The sequence below is a fragment of the Sciurus vulgaris genome (genome assembly GCF_902686455.1).
Source record: "Sciurus vulgaris genome assembly, chromosome: 16".
NCBI lineage: Eukaryota > Metazoa > Chordata > Mammalia > Rodentia > Sciuridae > Sciurus > Sciurus vulgaris.
Window position 1 is genome coordinate 27,811,694 of NC_136477.1, and position 20,570 is coordinate 27,832,263.

The 20,570-nt window shown below is 48.0% G+C and overlaps 1 protein-coding gene across 1 annotated transcript in view; it reads right to left on the reverse strand.

The window, feature by feature from the left end:
• ITGA9 (integrin subunit alpha 9) overlaps nt 1-20,570 on the reverse strand; it is a 326,698-nt gene that overhangs the window by 231,562 nt on the left and 74,566 nt on the right. Inside the window, exons 14-15 of the mRNA XM_079116258.1 lie at nt 16,201-16,355; nt 9,598-9,758 (exon numbers count right to left, since the gene is read on the reverse strand). Coding sequence (XP_078972384.1) covers nt 9,598-9,758; nt 16,201-16,355 — 316 coding nt within the window. The remainder of the gene's footprint in view (nt 1-9,597; nt 9,759-16,200; nt 16,356-20,570) is intronic.

A 20,570-nucleotide genomic window follows, 5' to 3' on the forward strand; every position in this document is an offset into this window, starting at 1 on the left:
CACATGATGTTATCAGTTCTGCCTTGCAAGTCATCCCCCTCATCCTCTGCAGCTGGCCCTGGGTCAGCCCTGGATGCATGGCAAGTGGGTCTGTGGGGCACTCCCTGTGCAGGAACATTGCCATCCTCATTCAGGGGCCTCTTAGCCCTTCCACGTGGAGGTGAAGGTGTCACACACAAAAGCTCTACTTGGGAAACAGAAACAGCAAGGGTTCCTTCCAAACCTGAAGTCTGATGGGAGGTGGGGAGGGCTGGGCGGGGCAGCCTGTGGGCCCAGCTAGTAACACTAAGGTGACTCCCAGGCCTGCTGCTCCTGCAGCCACATGGGGGCTCATTTACCAGGCCAGAGAATTCCCTGAATGACTTGGGAATGGATGGAGAAGGGAAGGGAAGGAACAAGGGCACAATTGGGGCCATCTGGATATGCTGGTGAAAGCTATTGGTAAGAAAAGGGCAGGACCAGTTCTTCGGTTTTACTTGATCAAGTCACCAAGCCAAGACAACCAAAGGGCTGAAAAGAATGACTCAAAGAATACCCACCCTGCACTATGAAGGACAGGGACAAATTCCATTCAGGAAAATAGCAAATCCCCAGAGTTCAAACACACCCACAGGAGGTACTATCTGCCTGTCACCAGCCCCTGCCCTCCTCCCAGCAAACACAATGATCAGCACCATATTACTCTTCAATGTGCAGAGGCTCCAGAGCAGAATCTCCACATGCTTACATGGGACCAGGGGTGAGGACTCAGGCCTCAATACATTTAAATAAAATCTTTTCCATTATGTGAAATGTAAACTATTACATGAGCTAATAAATTCAGTCAAAACACAAGAGTGCCTCTGAACCAAATGTACGAACATAAAAGCTATGGTCCAGTGATTAAACTGTCCTCACAAATTTACTTTCGTTTTATTCATCAATTTAAAAAGCCACAGGAAACAAAGATAAAAGACTGTGATAATGACATGGCCGTGGGTTAGACATAGCTGCAGGGATGTGATCAACTTATTATCACAGCAGAACCAGTACTGTGCTGGAGCTTGCCGGCGCTGGTTTACAAGGGTCCATTGTTCAATTTCCAGAAAGTCTTTAAGCCAGCTTTAAACAGCATTCATAAAAGTTAAATTGGGTAATTATAATAAGTTATACTCAAAATTCATCACTTCCTATTTTACTGTTTTTTACTAGTATCTACACTCTGGAGGTTATTTAGATCTATTGGGAATACAAGAACCGGCTACCATACCTCTCTTCCTAACTACACACTCAGTGAATTCATGGTAGCTTGAAATCCACCATGATGAGAATATTGACACCAGGGAAGTGGGCAGAATGCTTCAAGTCCCCTCCCAAGAGCCAGTTGTTAAGCACCAGCAGCACACCACTGCTCTAGAACACAAATCACCAAAGCTGCCACCTCTGGGGTCATATGCTCTAAGATGCTGCTCACAGGACTCACGTGGCAAAGATGTCAAGTCTCTCATTAGCCTTACAACCTTGGGCAAGGTACTTCACTTCTATTCAGGTTACACACTTAAGAGTAGTATGTGACATACAAGTACTAGTTAGTTATAGATTATCTCTATGAGCAGTGTTATAGCATCACCGTTAAAAGCTTGCTAGGTTCAAATCCTACCTCTGCTACTTATCAGCCATAAAAAGTTGTAGGAAATTACTCAGCTCCTTTGCATCTTGACTCCCAAACAAAAAAATAAGGATAAATAGAGCAATTCTTTCACATGTGGTAAATGACCATGACTGGCATGTACAAACACTCAACTAGTGTTAGCTGTTCCCATTACTATCACTCTAAATATTGTATAAGTTCTCCCCACCCCCTGCCCCCAGAGAATTGAACCCAGGGACCATTAAACATTGAGTCACATCCCCAACCCTCTCTATATTTTGCAACAGTACCTCACAAAGTTGCACAGGACCTCACAAAGTTGCTGAAACTGGCCTTGAACTTGAGACCCTCCTGTCTCAGCCTTCCAAGTTCCTGGGATTATAGCATGAGCCACCACACCCAGCTTGAATATTGTAGAAATTCTAATGAATAATTTCAAAGGGCGGTTAACTACCAAATTCCTAGTGCTAATTTCTATATTATCCTGCGTCACTTTCTCCCAAGCACAATCTATTATCTACTAACTAGGAACACTGAGAAATTTGGTGGTTTCCAAAATTCACATTTCCTCCTAGAGAATAAATATTTACCCAAACTACAAGTGAATAAATATATAAATCATGAAGGAAATTTTGAAATAGGAATAATGCTGGGTATGGTGGTGCACGCCTTTGATCCCAGTGACTCAGGAGGCTGAGGCAGGAGGATTGCAAATTCTAGGTCAATCTTTGCAACTTAAGCAAGACCCTGTCTCAAAATAAAATAACAAGGGCTGGGAATGCAGCTTGGTTCAATACCTAGTACCATACACAAAGAAGAAATGACTACAAAGTGATTACTTTGAAGAAAGTCCCCCTTATAGATATGTAAGTTCAAGGTTTGAAGTGTTGGGAACTTTGCAATCCTTGACAATCACATCTTAAATATAAAGACAAAGCCAGTAAGACAAAACACATTTTCATGCGCAACTTCGAAGCACACTGATGTTCTAGGGACATCACCAGCAGACAAACCCAGTGTAACAGTAAACAGAAAAGTTGCCCGAGACAATTTCACAAAAAAATTTCACTTACAACAATGCCTATAAACTTCATCTTATATAAATTGTAAGTAAACTTCTGATAAAACCATTAGAATGTCAATGCCAAGACTATATCAGCCCTATTTCAAAACAGAATAGGAGGTGGGCAAAGCCACTGAATTCAGTTACTGAGCTTTCCTTTGCCCGTCATAATGTCTCCTGTGGCACTGTCCAAATGCAGAATACTAAGAACTCTTTATTCCACCCAAAAAAGAAATCAATGGCCCAACAGCACTCACAGGGCAATATCAGATCCCAGGTCAAACATTCCCCACACCCCTCCATTCTTGATTGGTCCCATGTGCTCTCCAGCTATGCATCATGTGGTCTCCCAGAGGAGGTGGTCAAGGCAACCACACTCAGTGGGCTGTTTCCAGTGTGGTCTCCAGAGCTCAGCTTCCCATTTCCCTAGTGACATCCCTATGACCAGACCTCCTCATGAGCAGCTTCATCTCTGGGCTGGATGATGTCATGGCTCCTCACACACCAAGTCTATTCCTCCCAGCTTTCCCACTCCTGTCCCTCATTTCCTGCACCCCTAGATGAACTTTCAAGCCATGTCCACTACCAACAGACCAGGAGAGCCTGCCCAAGGTGCAAAGCTAAAGCAGCAGTCAGGAATATTCCCCCCAATTTTCCACAATCAGGATCTAGCCTTCCATTGTATAGATTTGCCAAAATCTGTATACCCATTTCATCACTGGGCATCTTAAAAGAAAAATTTAGCTTTACAACCACATGTACACAGCATGCTCCCATTCAGGAAGAACCAAAGGAGGTACACACACTGCTTTCTAGATTTACTGACAAGTTCTTTGAAGAACTAGAACCATGGCTAACTTTGTGAGGTGGCCCAGAGACACCCTCTCTGTGCATAATCCTTAGTTTACTATCAATGTATAAATGCATTCTACTGTCACATACAACCAGTTAGAACAAATTTTTAAAATTTTTTTAAAAATCATTTTTAACTACTTGCATATACTACCAATTTAAAAAAACATTTTAAGACTTCCTCTAAGTCTCCTTTTTTTGCCAGACCCTGAAACTTCTTTTTAACTCTTTCTATGAATTATCAAGGTGACCAAGAGATTTAGCATATTTTCCAAATGAGGAAGAAAACTGCCATTTTCCTTTCTGAGTTCTTACTCCAACTTAATCTCTCATAACTATCTGCTTATTTATTTTTGGAATGGGGGATTGAACCCAGGATCACTTTACCATCGAGCTACATCCCAACCCTATATTTTTTTTTTTTTAACTGAGACTCGTTAAGTTGCTGAGGGTCTTGTTAAGTTGCTGAAACTGGCCTCAAACTTGTGATCCTCCTGCCTCAGTCTACCTGAGTCACTGGAATTACAGATGTGCACCACAAGGCCTGGCTATTTGCTTAAAATAAAAAGCCTCCAGCATCCCTGAAACCCAGAGCTCAATGGATCCCAGTTCTCTGCAGACACAGCATGCCATGTGGCTGAGGCAAGGGTCCCGAGGCACTTTGTGGGATGTGAAAATGCAAACAGATCCCAACACTGGGCAAAGCTCAAGGAAACCAAGGCCAGCATCACATCCTACCTTTCACTAGGTCAGGCAGGGCATCTGCCCCACCCCTCAACAAGTAACAAAGATACTACAGCAACTTAGGAGTCAAACTCCCTTGAAAATATCTTCAGGAGTGCTAGGCATGGTGGTTCACGCCTGTATCCCAGCAGCTCAGGAGGCTGAGACAGGAGGATCCAAGTTCGAGGCCAGTCTCGGCAAAAGCAAGGGGCTAAGGAACTCAGTAACTCTCTCTCTAAATACAAAATAGTGCTGGGGATTGGCTCAGTACAAACCCCAGTACAAAAAGAAAAAAAAAAAAAAAATATATATATATATATACATTATATAAATAAATTATATATATATAAAATCTCTTCAGGAACATAAAAGAATCACCTCATGAACATCTGCTATTTCCCAGAAAGCCAAAGTGCTTGCACATTCCCTTGTCTGGTGTGAAGTTTTTTTGTTTAACATTAGTCACTGTTGTTGGCCGTTTTGACGATGTCCGACACGTGGTTCTGCTCAACAAAGGTTTCCTGAAGGCCTCAGGAGAGTGGCCCTGATTCTCACAGGAGGCCATGCATGACCTACCATTAGGACCCACACTTGGTTCTGCCTGGACTTCCCCACCATTAGATTCGGTTGCCAGCATGGTTTCATCTCACCCAAGGCTTGCTCTCTTGAGGGGCTGTACAGGACCAGAGGAGAGAGCGCTGCTATAATCTGGGTAAAGACACACAAGCTAGAAGACAATGGAGCCACAATGCAGCACTGGTTCCCATTCTTCAGCACATGCCATGCATCCACCTCTCTCTCCTCTGCCTTCTCACATCATCACGTCCAGCACAGAGAGGTGAGCGAGCCCCACTCCACAACAGAGGCTCCCCACGCTCCCCAACTCCAACTGCCCTAGTTGGTCCCAACAAAGTTCCGTTTGTAAGTATTTATTCTGCGCCTATCATTCCCAAAGCAGGAAACAGGCAGCATGGAACCAACTCCAAGACAGGAAGACAAAGGTAGCTTCCCAGGAGCTCAGCCAATGACTGGCACTGACCCATGGACTGACCAAGCCTCTCCAAACAGACAAACTTCAGCAGGAAGGATGAGGCAAGGCGTTTCTAATCAATGCAGAACGTGGTTAGGAATTCCTGGGGGGCGAGAGGGGGGCACGTATGAAATGTTTTTTGATGACCTATAGGCATGGCTCTATAACAGGACCCTCCTGTATGAAAAGCCATTCCCCAGTCAATTCCCCATCAGTTCTTGTGATGGTATCAGGGAGAAAGTTCCACTGTGGTGCCAGAGTGTCTTTAACATTCCTTAGGCCTGGTAACCTCCCTTTCTAACAACACAAAGGGAGCTTCTGCAGAAACAGACAAAGGATGAAATCCAACCAGAATTCAATGACACTGTTATCTTCAATGTGCTTATTTTTACAGTTACTTTTTGTTTGGGACATGCAATAATTAATTTTCTGGTCATAGAAGGGTGAAAGTTTTTGTTTTATGAGACTAAAAGGCTCAAAGTCAGCAGGTCTAAAGAGAAAATATGAAATAAAAAGCATGACAGGAGGTAGATGCTTTAAAAAAAAAAAAAAAAAAAGCAGCAAAAATCACGCAGGTGATGCAGGTGGGATGTGTTGTTTCTACATGGACACACCAAGAACCAGGCCTCTGAAAACTACAGAGCAGAGCCTCAGGGTGAACCAAGAACCAAGGCAGGAAAGCCTGAAAGGCAGCTTTCTGGAGAAAGGGGAAGAGCTCATGGCAAGAGCCCAGGCACATGTGACATGGTGGCAGAAGATGCAGTTAGAAAGGTAAATTAAGGCCAAGACATGGACAGCCCTGAGGCTGGAGGTGGATGCCGGGCTTGCACCTGTGGCCACAGGGTACAGCCGAGCTCTCCAGCCCACTTGACCAATAGAAGGGGGCCCGTCCCAAAGCTGGACTGGTTTGGAGGAGGAGCGGAGATAAGCTGGGGTGGATGGTATCTGGGGAAAGGCCAAGGAAGCAGCTAGAACTGTGTCAGTGCTGACCACAGTCAGGCCTTGAAAAGGAGGATGTGACTTATCACAAACTCAGGAGGCCCCTCCAGGGTGGTGAAGGGAACCGAACACTGGAGGACACAGCCACCCTGGGAGGCAGGTGTTAGCCCATCCCGGCTCCTGCCACGGACAACTCATCACCATATATGGAACGAAAATTTCTGGAGAATTAAAAAAAGAAAAAAAAATCTGGAATAGGCTTAAAGAGGGGAAAAAAAAAAAAGACCTCAAGATAGCCTAAACAATACACTCTCGGCCCCAGGGCCTGCCTCGCTGTCTGCTGGCCATATGGCGTGTGATAAGCCAGAATGTGAATGCTGTTTATCTTCCATGGCTGGTCTATAAAGCCCAGCGCCGATCCCCTGCAGTAGAGACCGTGTCCTGCTCTTCGGCCCTGACTCACAATTCCCAGTCCTCAGTCCCTGCTCTGGAGGTGGGGGCTGTCACCCCTTCCTCCATCCTTGCTGCTTGCCTCAGCCCCCACAGGAGCCACCACCTCCACAGCTGTTTTCCCACAACCCAATAAACTGCAGGCCTTGCCCGTTTCCTCCCTGGCCAGCTGGGTCCCGCTGTGGGCAGCTAACTCCTTAGCATTCCCCCGAGACTGTGCGCTCCGCCATCTCCCAGGTCCTCTACTGTGGCCAGACGATGACTGGTAGAAAAACACTTTCTGTGGCTGTAGAGTATTAGCACCTTGAACACTCCTGACAGCCATGTTGGCTCATGGACCACAGAGGCCTCGGGGTTGTATCTTCCTGGAGTATCCCACCCCTCCTCCTCCCTGCTTGGGAAAATGGCCAAGCAATGATGACATCCCAGTCCACTAAAGCAGGACTGCTCCCTGGCTCTCTCTAACATGACCGAGTGACCACATAAAGGTCTATTTTGTTCTGCACTCAGAAGTTCTGTTCTCAGCCTCTCCTCACCACTACCTCCATCTCTTCTTTGGTCAGCCAGGGTCTGATTGAGCAGACAAGTTCCGCTGATGGGATGAAGGAAGATCACTAGGGTGGAATCTGTCAATGGGATGCCACGTTACGAGTGAATTTCAGATAAATGACATTGTTTTTTAGTATGTCCCATGCAGTATTTGGGACGTATAACAGTCCTTTCTTTTCAATGTTCCAAAACATTCCATGGATATGTGAAACTGCAGATAGAACCAAACCTTATATATACTGTTTTATGTATATTATATATGAACCTATGATAAAGCTTAATTCGCAAATTAGGCACAGTAAGAAATTAACAATTGGGGCTGGGGAGATAGCTCAGTCGGTAGAGTGCTTGCCTTGTAAGCACAAGGCCCTGGGTTTGATCTCCAGCACCACCCCCAAAAAAAGAAAGAAATTAACAATTAATGGTAAAATAAAACAATTATAATCATCTATAATGAGTTATTTAAAATTTATGAACTGTTTATGTTCAGAATTTTCCATTTAATACTTTCAGATCTTGGTTGACTTCAGGTAACCGAATCCCCAGAAAGCAAAACCATGGCTAAAGGGAACTAGTATACATAGAATAAAAGGAATTACTCTCTGCTCATGAGAAAGTCCAACATAACTGGGTGTCCTATATTTTTACTTGCCAAACCTGGCAACCCTAGATATCAGGAAGGAGGGACCAACCCTGGGGCAGCCCTGCTGTGACCTGCACCTCCCTATCGACATCCCTTAGCGCACGTCACACAGGCTCTCTGTGGTTCTGAATTGCACAGGTGACCCTGGTAGCTGTGGACAAAGGATGACTTCCCAGTCAAAGCAAAAAGTTGCAAGGAACCCTAAGGAAAGCAGGTACAGCACAGATCTGGCACGGGGAGGTGCAAGAGAAGATACCCCGCCTTCAGCAAGTGTGAAAACACCGAGCACAGGCACTCAGAGCCTTTGCCTGTCCTGAGCAGTCTCACGCCCCCCCCCACCCCCCCGGGCACCCACAAGCCAGTGGAATCTAAGAGCAAGAGCGGCAGGGGCTAGGGAGCTTAACAGGAATGTGGACAGCTTTATAAATGGCCAGCATCTCAAGTGCTAGGGCAGCTGGTCTGGGCAGGTCCCAGCACAAGTACTGGCAGAGGACAGAGGCCATCCCCAGTGAAAAGCATTTCAGGGGCACAGACTCATGGGCTCTGGGCCAGACCAAGTGCCTGAGATGTGGGGGCATTTCTCTATGCACATCCCAGAAGCATCTAGAAGCAGCTGTTATTCTCCTGATCTGGCACCATCAACATAATAATAGAAAGACACTTCATCTCTGATCTATACACTATTTTTACTATCAGTCAGAAATCCACTGGCTTATAATAAGTTAAGCTGAATGAAATTGCCATCTTTCTAAGTCAAAATGATAGAATATTGGTAGTTCTGTGTAGCCCAATCAAATAACACTGAGCACCTACTATGTGTCAGACTCTGCAAGTATATGTTGCATAGAATATACATTGATCATCAAGTATATATTGATCATGCAGTGTTAGATTCATGTGGCCACTTTCACGGTATTACTGGGTCCATTTAACAGATTCAGAGACTGAGTCACATAGAGGTCACAATGCTCATCCAGCTGGACACACACTGTGTGACTCTGAAATTCACATGCATTCCAGCTACCATGAGCCCTGTCAGGGTCGGCAGCTGACCATTCCTGCAGTATCAAGCACTTCCAAGAGTCCCACCTGGCAAAGAGTCACTCTAAGTTTAGAGAAAGGGGTTAAAGGTCAAAAATGCACTGTAAAAGAAACGAAAGTAATCTGGTCCAACCAGTTTTAAAATGCCTTAATTCTGACTATGAACAAATATATAGTGGACTACTGACAAAGGCATCAGGTACAGTGAGATCCAGCACAACTGCAGACCCAGAGGCATGTGCATCTGAGGCCGTCCTCTGAAAAGACCACTGAACTTCATAGAGGGAAGAGGATGAGAACACTCCCAAAAGAACATGGTGAAATCAGGACCATCATTGGTCTCCTGGCCCCCCCGCATAATCCTTCTCAGAGGCTGAATCCAGTACTATCAAATACATTACGAGCTGTCAGAATTGAACTTTAAATAGTAAGAATAAATAAATATTCTTCTCCTTGTGAAATAGAATTTTGGATGTCAGAGAATACACAAACACCCTAGGGGCTGGGAATACAGCTCAGTTGGTAGAGTGCTTGCCTTGCAAGCACAAGGCCCTGGGTTCAATCCCCAGCACCGCCAAAAAAAAAAAAAGGAAACACCCTAGAAGTAGCTTCTTCTAGTTCCAAATGCACATCTGACAACACCAGAATTTGAGGATGATGAGGAAGAGGCGACTGACCTTCACGTGGGCCACGTAGTGCTGACACGTCTCCTCCATGTGGGCCAGCTGCAGCTTTTCCGAGACCTGGCCTGCAGTCTCTCCCAGCAACACAAAGTAGACCCTGGGTAGCTGGCCCTTTTCCTTTTTGGCCACATCAGCCGTCAGAACGTAATTCAGGCCTGCCAAGATATAAGAGGTCAAAAAAGAGTGGCTAGGTCACCTTCCCTCCCCCTCACAGGATCCATGTGCATTTCACAGGAAACTGAGCCCTCCAGAGCACGGAGGAGTGTGGCCCATATCAGGATCTGTGCACAGCCAGGTGCTCACAGAATCTAGAGAGAACCAGGATGCATGCTGCCTATCTGGGTGACACCCTTGTATATACCTCATGGCTCCCCCGGTTTAGATTCATGCCACCCCAAGGTTCCAAGGGAGCCGCTGATATGTGCATCAACAATCAGCTGTACCCGGCACAGGGCAGTGTTCAGAGAAGCAAGCATGATGGCACACCTGTGAACCATCACTAGAAGCCACTGAAATGATGTAGGCACTGTGTGATACGGACCCACCACAAGGGAACAATCACTTCACCTCATCTCACAAGTGCCGGGTCCTGCTCTCCAGTCACTATGTCCACTGGACTGTAGCACCTACCACTTACTGAGCGCTGGCTACATGCCAGATGCTCTTGTGGGTAGAGAGGGGACAGGATAGGCAAGGACCCGCCTTCATGGAGCCCAGACGCTTGGAAACCCAGAGGAAGGCTGCAGCGAATCTCGTTCCCAGGGATTCCAGGGATCCCAGCGATCCCAGCATGGTGACTGTGCACCTTGAGGGGCCCACCCCTCCAGCAGAACCAGGGCCACAGTGGGCCCGAACGGAGGTCCACTCCTGTAAAGAAAAATCTCACCCCCTGTACGAAGGTCTAATGCCAGAGGGCAGAACGGCCGGGACGTGAAGACAAGAAGGGTTACAAGGTCAAATGCACACTGGAGAAACCCCAAAAGTTTCATGTCCACCATTTCAGAGTCTCAATTATACGAGTATGCTTTTCAGGTTAATATGGCTCCAGTTTCAACAGATCCCTCTCCCCACTTTTTTGGCACAGAAAAATGGCAATTCTTTTTTAACCGTTTTGTGGATTCAGAAGATACGAGGGTTTTAAAGTAAGAGAACAGGAGCCTCTGTCTCTAAAGCGACTGGAGGAGATGGCTGTGCAGGGGGAAGGCAGATGGCCTGGACCCATCTCTACACACCCAACTCAGAGCCCAGGGCTCGGCACCAGGGAAACGCAGCCCTCTGCCTGCCCGCAATTAGGTATGTGAAGCCAGACAGAGGGTGGTTCTGGCTTTTAATAACATCAAAGGGGCCAGCCACCAGGGAGGTCTGAACAGGGTGAGAGGAAGGTGACCTGGGCAGGCCTTCAGCTGCATCTAATGGCTTCCCTGGGTCACTGCCATGTCAGGGCTTTTGCCATGCCAAGCTGGTGGAATCCTGGTTAGCTAGAGTGAGCCTGCCCCAACTTGTTTGTTCCAGCAAACAGCTGATTTCCAAAGCAAGCCTGGGTCACCAGGAGGGACTTAGGACATGGATCATCCCAGGACAATATTACCATTAAGAAGAACAGTATGACTTGGGTGCAGTGTTACAAGCCTGTTAACCCCAGCTACTTGGGAGGCTGAGGTAGGAGGATCACAAGTTAGAGACCAGCCTGAGCAGCTTTGAGAGACTGTCTCATTTAAAAAAAAAAAAAGGGCTGGGCATGTGGCTCAATGGTGTAGTACTTACAAAGCATGTATGAAGCTCTGAGGAAGAGGAAGATGGAGGAAGGAGAAACAAGAAGTATGTGGGAAAACATTTCAATACAAAGCATGGGCATTACTACAAGAGTTACATGCCGAAGGGCTGTAGATTCACAGTCTGTTGAAGCTTTGCAACAATCTGGAGACCACCTAGTTTAAACCCTTCATCTTTAAGATGAAGGGACTGAGGTCCCAAAAAGGGGTGGAGAGCCAGGCGTGTCAGCGCACATCTGTAATCCCAGCAGCTCGGGAGGCTGAGATGGGAGGATTGTAAGTTCAAAGCCAACCTCAGCAAAAGCAAGGTGCTAAGCAACTCAGTGAGACCCTGTACAGAACAGGACTAGGGATGTGTCTCAGTGGTCAAGTGCCCACGAGTTTAATCCCCAGTAACAAAAAGGTGCCAGGGGTCGGGGTGAGGATGATTGTTCTAGGCCAGAGCAATCTAGAACTCTAATCCCTAGCACCTGACTAGTCCTAACATGCTGGTTCTTGTTGCACTTTTTTTTTTTTTTAACATTACCTGACCTCGCCCCAAAACTTATCTTCCGATGCAGAAACAGAACCAAACACAGAAAAAGATCCAGGACTGAACTCCAACCAATTTACTTTCTAGTGATCACAACTTCACTGAGCAAAAGCCCAACCATAAAAAGGGGTAAGTTGACATGAAGCGAGTTTCCAAGTCCCAGTTAGCAAGACGGTGGCTGGAGAGCACACGGCTGAAGACAAGCTAGAGGGCCTGGATTGGGTGACCCCACTGAAGGTGGCAGCTGCCAAGCAGCCTGTCCTCAGTGGTCCCTAGCCTAGCCTTCCTCTCAGGTGGAAGGACTACAGCCTCAAGAAAGGGAGTAACAGAGAGAACGGGAGACCAGAGCTACTGTGCCAGAGACCAGTTGGCTGAGCTAGAGAAAACTCAGTGGAAATGAACACAGGAAGACAGCGAACAGTATCCATCCCCCACCCATATCCTCTTGGCCTGATCCCTTTCTCTGCTGTCCAGCCCAACCTGCAGCTGCCAGCACCTGTGTTCCTTTATCCAGGGCTTTCTCTAGTGGCTCTGCCAACACGCATGGCAGTCCTCTGCCAAGCAGGATCCCTGTTTCTGCAGCCCTTGGATGGCAGAGCTCTAAGATGCCTCCTCCACTGATGTTCATGGTTCCTCCCAAGTTCCAGCTGCCCACAGGGGTGACCTGCTGAGTAGTAAGTACACCTACATGCTGCTAGGTAATTTTATGTGTCAACTTGGCCAAGCTGTACAGAGTCCCCAGATACTTTGCTGAGCATCAATTTAGTGTTACTATGAAGGTATTTTTAAAAATGAGATCAACATTCAAATCAGACTTTAAATAACGAACTTTAACCTCCATACCATGGATGAGCTTCATCCAGTCATTCGGCAGTCCTTAAAGAAAAAACAAAACTAAGGTTCCCCCACAGAAAGAAGGAATTCTGCTTCTAGCCTGCCTTTGGATTTGAGATGCAACTTCAACTCTGCCCTGGGTCTCCAGCCTAATGGCCTGCCCTGCAGAATTCAGATTTATCAGCCCCCAGAATCTCATTTACTAATTCCTTAAATCAATCAATCAGGGTCAGGGGTGTAGATCAGGGGTACAGCTCTTCCCTACTACATGAGAGGTCCTAAGTTCAATCTCCAGGACCAAAAAAAAAAAAAAATATTCAACCAACCTCATATTTATATATATTTTCTTTCTGTCTCCCTCCCTCCCTGTCCAGTTTCTCTGGAGAATCCAAACTACTTCTGCCTACCCTTGCTGTCTCCCTACCCCACTGCCCTATTGCTGCCAGGGATCACCCTTGGTTACACTGGTGTGTGCTTTCGCAACTTGGAGGAACAAGCCCAGGAGTACCCTACCACTGAGCTACGTCCCTAGTCCTCTTTATTTATTTTCATTTGTAAACTTTGACACAAGGTCTTTCTAAGTTGCCCAGGCTGGACTTGAACTTGTGCTTCTCCTGCCTCAGCCTTCTGAATTGCTGAGAGAACAGGCACGGGCCACCGAATCAATGATGTGCACTTGGATCCTCAACTCTAGATCAACACAGGGAAGTCAGGAAAAGGGAATGGATTCAACCTTCAACATGTGCCCAGCACTGGGATGGTACTTTAAAAGCACAAGCTTCCATCCTCAAAGCCCTATTTTGCTGCAGAACCGTAGACACAAGGCATCTCCTTTCTGCAACTCAAGGAAGGAGAGGAAGGGTCACAGCTCAGAGTCTAAGCTGAAGATGGGGCATGCCCGTTCTGCCCCAGGCACAAGTGGGCATGCCCACACCCTCACCTATCGGATTTTTCTAAAATGTTAACGTACACAATCAGATGCCAAATTATCCCGTTCACCAAGTGCAATCATCCTGGAAGCATTTCATCTCGAAAACTGCCTACTTATCGCTTCTCCTTGATTCAAATTTGACATTTTAAATTACCTCAAAAGTAGTCAATTCTCTGTCAGGCTCTTCTGGAAGAAAGTGAGACGCCCCATGAGCAACGCTTGCCCAAGTGAGGCAGCAAGAAACATCATCCTGCAGCTGCATTCCACTGGTAGTTTTACACAGCACTCGCCCAAGTCCCCAAAGGGGCCGGGAAGGGGCTCCTGGGAAGTGGAGGATGTGTCAGAGCAGCAGTCAATCAGCTTGGTTGGTTTGGGGGGGTACCACAGCCGCCCCTCATGCAAGGCAGCTGACCAGCCCCGAGAGGGCGCAGGTTCTGATTAGGGCCTACTCCAACAGCACCTCTCACATCTACAGGTTTTCCATTCTGGCAGCTTGTGTTCCTGCCATGTCAGATGATGTCATGTTGATGGAAAAGCCGATGGGCCCCGAGGGATGCTTTCATCCCTCCTTCCCCTGCCCCCAGCTGGTTCCTCAGGGCCCCCCACACTGGCCTGGGCCAGGAGGGAGCCAGCTGTCTCAAATCAACTCTGGCTCTGGTCTCTCCCAGCTAGTTTTGAATCATTCCCATTCTCCATCAGAGTAAGATTTCAGCTGGGAGGATCTCCTAATAAATTCTCCTTCCAGAGTTACTCTGAGCTTCCCTTGGAGTTTCCCAGGAGAAGAGGAGAAAGAGCCATTTCCACTTTAACAGCTTTCCTATGTATTCTCCCTCTTTTCCTCAAGGAAGGACGCAATCATTGCCAGACTGGGCTCCCCCATGCCTCACACATCGACTTTTCCCTGTTCTCCTACCCTCCATGCTTCTCAAAAGACCAGGAGCTCAGAGGCCGGCCTCTCCGAGCAAACACACTCCAGGGCAGAAATGCATCCCTAAAGCAGAAAAAGGGCCCAAGGACAAATTACTGTTTCCACCCTATTTCTGCTGTTGATGTGGATGGCCTTGGGGCCAGCTCTCAGGTCCTGGGCTCCACAGCTTGTCCAGAGGCAGGGCAGGCACCTCGCCTCACTCAGCCTCATCGGGCTGTCTTAGAGCCATGGAAATGCAGGGGCACTGGGTTAGAGTGCAAAGAGAAACCATGGAGGCTCATCCTCCCTGGTTTTCATGCAGCACTCTGGTAAGTCCAGAGTTGCCAGCCTGCTTCCCAACCTTCAGGGAGAGAGATGAACAGGTGAGACCTCAGCCTGGCCAGTGAGGAGCAAGGCACTGCCTACCCTTCGATTTTGCCAGCCAGGAGGCTCTGCGAGGCCCTGGGCAGCTCCCCAGGGAAGGGATGAAGAGATGCATGACACTCTTGAGGTTGGGCAGAGCTCTTGTCTTAAACCGCTTCAACACTTTATAAACTTGCCCTGGGGAGTCCACTGTAGGAGTGAGAAGTCTCTGTCCGCATACCAGTGCCGAGCACATGGCGCCTGCCCACCCAGGAGCTTGCATGTGTCCAGAAGAGCAAGTGAGGGAGTCTCCTCCCACCAAAATGCAAGCTTCATGAAGGCTAGGATTTTGCCCATCCTGTCCACTGCCCTGTGCCCAGAGCTCAACAGTGGCTGGCACTTTGTAAAGAGCCTCATAACTATTGATTGAACATGGATTTGCCTCATTATCCCATCTCCATGCTTGGAACTCCCAAGAATAGGCCTGGCCTGCACATGCTCTCTGGAAGAGAAACACAGGCTTTTATCGTGTTTTTGTTTGTTCGCCTGGAATTTTTCTTTCTGTTCAATCAGCCTTGCCAAGCACAAACAAAGCACCTATTAATCTACATAATATCCTGGAATCATTTCCTTCAAATGATCCTGTGCTTGCCGTTCTAATCAACACTGACCCTATCTTGTCCTGGGGCTTCATCCAGTCTCTGGAGGCAGGAGAGCAATGTTAGCCTTCTCCAGTCTAAGAAACAGCAGGGACAGCTACCACCTGCCTTCTTTGCACTGCCAAAGCAGGGCCCCCTCTTTGAAAACCTAAGCCTTTGAAAACTCCATGTCCTGATCCCACAGTAAATGGAATAATCCCCCTGACATCTGGCCGATGCTGCAAACTCCATGGGGAGCCTCCAAGGTCCCATCACCTCTTTTTTTCTAAGTGCATGGAATGTTCCATAAGAACCAGGCTCCAGGCAGTACATTCCCACAGCCTGTCCCACCCATGGTCCAGTGAGGTTGAGTCTGGTCCACATACATTGGGCAAAGGATGCTTAGGCTCCACCGGTATTTGTCCTAGAGCTGGGTGAACAGAAAAGGGAAGGGAGGGAGCTCTGAGGGAAAGGGTGTCCAGCCCGTGGGTCTGCTGCCTACAAAGGCAGCCGGATGCAGGGCAGAAGGAAACTCTGAAGCATCCCACAGCTGCCCACCATCCCACAATTCTACTCCAGCTAAGATGTGTAACCTGAGCCCTGACTCGGTGACTCATTACCAATTTCTCCCGGAACGTGTTTGCCGTGGAATCTAAAGCAGGCCGTGACGTTCAGGCAGTTCACAGGCTGCTGTCCATCATGACACTGAGGCGCCGTGATGTTGATGGATCCTGGGAGGAAGATGGAGATGTCCACCGTAATGACCGGCCTGGCCCTGCAGGGCAAGCGGGGAAGACGACTCAGTTATGGTCGAGAGCAGCTCTCAGAATCAAACGAGAACTACGTAGACAGGATAAATCCTGGGCCTTCAGCCAGCATTTAATTAAAGTATGAAAAAACCCAAGAGAGAAGGACCAGTGTGCTCTGTAAGTACTTTTTCTGGTTTTAAAAGTAGCACATTTCCTAATATATTAATGGATAGCTTTCCAATAATAAAGGCAAGTTAGTTGTTAATCAAACACATCTGGTTGAAGCCATAAGTGAATCACCAGATGCTGGGCAGTTACTTAAAATTTCACCAAATAAGTTCCAATTTCCACTTACTGGGGAGCTATAGATGCATTTAAGAGGAGTTCCTATAACAGAAGGCAGGGCTCAAGAACTCGGTGCAAGCTCACATGTCCCTCAAAGCATTCACTGCCTTAGTAAGCATGGACTGCAGCCCCTTCAACTGGCCAAACCTCCTCCTGCATTTACCTCTACCCATTCGGTGACCATTTTTCTAAAAGAACTTGATTAATGGAGTCCCTGCTGGTGACAGCAAAGCACTTCCAGAGCAAAAGAAATCAACCCACCTGGCCTCAGAACCAAGTGAAACCCAGTCAACATTCATAGTCCTCTCCCTGATGCAGCCCATCCCTCAGCTCTTGAGGGTCAGTGTCCATTTGAGCCACCAGATGGACAAAATTCTGCTCGCATGGCAAACATCTGCTTGGAGAGATTTCACCTAAGCTACTCCTTAACCTTCTTCCCTGCAGGCCTCACAAAAGACCCTTTAACCTCTACGGGGTCCCAGCAGAGGTGACATAACAAGATTAAGTTGCAGAGGTGACATAACAAGATTAAGGGACATTAGCGGCTTGAGAACAAGGACCTCACTTATGTCCAATGCTCCCTCAAAGGGCACCCAGGGTGATTGGCAGGTAGAAATGACAGCCTACCCACTCCAAGAGAAGGAAGCAACAAAGCAAACCTGGGTGGGAAAAGGAAGTGAGAGGCCTGCAGCAGACGGGGTGAGGGTGATCAGCAGCTGCCACCACCACTGGGACGGGAGGGTCAACAGAGGGGCAGCTGTGACCAGGGCAGTGGAACTGTGCGACTCCCTGAGTAAAACCAGCTGCAGGGAAAAAGGAAGAGGGACAACAATGGTGCCTGAAAGAGATCAGCATGCTGGCCTCTTAATTTTCTTCTGGGTTCATCCTGAGAAAATGCTAGAAATACCTTAGAAAATGGATAGGCTATCCCTGGTCAGCATGATTGCACAGACGCCAATGAACACGGCAGAAAGCCTACTGACCCTTCAACAGTCAGCTGGAAGTTCCTTTCTCCCAGGAAGCTTCCCAAGGACCCCTGGCTTCCTCCGCGGCCCCAGCTCCACCAGTCTTGCTAAGGAAAACAGGTGCTGGGTTTTTCCAAAGCAGTCCCCCACCAACAGCGGGGATCCCAATGAACTCATCCTTATGTTGGACACTACTGCAGGACAGGAGATGTGTAAAAACCCTTGTTAAGTAGGTGCAAACTTGACTGCAGTCCAGGAAACTGAAAACCACAGCAGTGCCAAAAGCTTCGAGAGGGACAGAGACACCAAGAGGCATCAGGTTCTGGGGAAAGCTGGTTTCTGCCTGGGACAGACAGCCCCACCCTACAGCCCCTGACCTGCCTGATCCTGGAACCCAAGAAAAGTCCAGCCCCTCCTGCTCCCCAAGGGTCACCTGGCCAGGAAGGGGGCCGAGTCCTCCTGCCACTAGAGAGCTCTGCTGCACAGCATGAGGTGAGGAGGCAGAAGTGAGCAGTCCCCACAGAATGCCCTTGAAGGTTACAAAACAGAATCCTTTGAAACAGTGGGCAGGGACCTTCATGGGTCCATCTTCTTCCAACATCTGTCAGCTTGGTTCCCTCAAACCTTTTTGTTTCAACTGTAAGTATTGTTTTTGGATGAACAAAAGCCCAGAAATCTTTCACAGACTCTCTGATCACTTCCTTTGCTCCTTGATGGCAAAGCACCAGGTGCCTATCACCCTAACACAGGACCTGCCCTCCTGAGCACACTTCCTGAGGGCAGAGCAGGGCCCACTAGCCCGCCCTCATGGGGCAGGAGACTGCTTTTCAAAGTCCAGCCTGCAAACACACCAGCCTCTGAGATAAAAGCAAAGGGGCACCCAAGGACAGCACTGCTGTACTTTCCAGATTTCCCGGAGGCTGGTAGCTAGAATGCTTTTTTCTTATAACTGACAGTTCAAATCCCAACATTCCATTTCTAGGTAAGTAATAAAAGCAGTGGGGGCACCCTGTGGCCTGATGCTGCTCAAGTTTGTCTTTTGCAGGGTAGGAACAGGTGGACAGAAAAAGAGCATACGCCCTTGGTGACACTTAGCTACCAGCAAGCCGTGGGGCTCTCAGCTTCCAGAATGCTTATGTCTGTTTACACAGTGGAAGCCACCCTCAGTCAGGTCCTCTCCGAGCTGCAGTCCAAGCATTCCCAACCCACGACCCTCTGCAGTCTCCTCCTTGAGGACATCAAGTACAGTGTGTGACATGGTCCTCAGCCTCCCCTTTTCTGGTCCCACTCAAAACCTGAGGTCACTCAAAATCTATGAACTTGCCCATCAGCCAAGTCATGTCTGAGCACCCTACTTAGACCAGCTGAAGCCCCAGGCCATCTCCTTCCCTGTCATTCGGTCACATCCCAGAACCTGATCAACTGGTGCCACTGTAGATGTTCAGCCTACCTGACCCCTTAGGCACACTTGACGATTCCTTTGCCTGTCCCTTCTTGCTCCCTCCACAAGTTCATCTCTGAAACCTCCACTGTTCCCTGAGTCCCTTGACCTTCTGGAATAGACCGGGGGTCAGCATCCTCAGCTTCACCCTCATCCCAAGCTGAACCTCCCTTTGACTCTATTCCTATCCTGGGACACCCGGAAGATGAGGCCCCCACACCCTCCAGCCTGCGTGCCAGGTTCCGTCTCTCCAGCAGCCCTGCCCTTCCTACCCCCCCCCACCCATGGCAACCCTCCTCCTCCCTCATGTCCCTTCCACCTCTCCAGGCCCCAAGGGAGGAATGGGGTCAGGGCAGCAGGGCTCTGATGAACAAGGGTGAAGCTGAGCTTGACCACCTCTGATCCCTTACAGGAGGGTCAGGGACTTGGGAGAAGAGGGAAGGTCTTGAAGATATTCTTGGCCTAACCCCTGCCAACCTTAAAACACCCTCTCCAAAATACCCGCCAATCCCATCTACTCCTAAGCTGCCTGGCTTCTGGAAAGGCCGGCAAGAGTCACTGTCTGGGCTGGGGATATAGCTCAGTTGGTAGAGTGCTTACCTCGAAAGCACAAGGCCCTGGGTTCAATCCCCAGCACCACAAAAAAAAAAAAAAAAAAAAAAAAAAAAAAAAAAAGAGTCACTGTCTGCTCTCATGCTTCTCCATCCCTCACCCACCCACAGCCACCTGGCTCAGGCCCCATCGCTCCTCTACAGCTGCCATAGCCTCAGGACCACGGGCTTCTGTCACCTCCAACAGGACTCAGCCCTTCCTGAAACCAAAACCAGCGCCCTTGACCACATGACCCTGCTTTGTCGTCCTACGGCACCACCATCTCCAATTACCTTTTTTTTTTTTTTTTTTTTTAAGTGAATAAAACCTGCATGTCCTTGATCTCCTTACCCATAAAATGGAGATGATAACCACACCTATATCTTGGAACCATAAAGCAGGGAGTCAGTACCCATTCTGTCAAGAGAAAAGTGAACAAAACCCCAGCACTCTCAATACAGCCCAACATGGAACAATCTCGAGAACATCACATTGCATTAAAGAAGTCAGAATCCAGACGATACTCTAACACCATTTATGTGAAATCCCACAACAGGCAAAGTGAGACAGAAGTCACAAGGGTGGGTGGCTATCTAGAAAAGGGTATAACCAGAAAGAGCACAAGGAAACTAAGTTCTGACAGAAATGCACTTTATCTTGATGGTGGATAAGTTATACAGGTATGTTCGCTGGTCAAAACTCATCTAGCCCGATACTCACATTGGTGCATTTTATTGTCTACAAATTATACCTCAACACAGGAAGAGAACCACCACAAAGAATTACTAGTCACATGCCACATGCGCTATTTCAGTGGCGGGCAGACAACACCTAAGGTGGAGCTCCCTGGAGATGATACCACCTAGAGGCGTAGCTGTTGTAGGTTCTATAAGCATGTG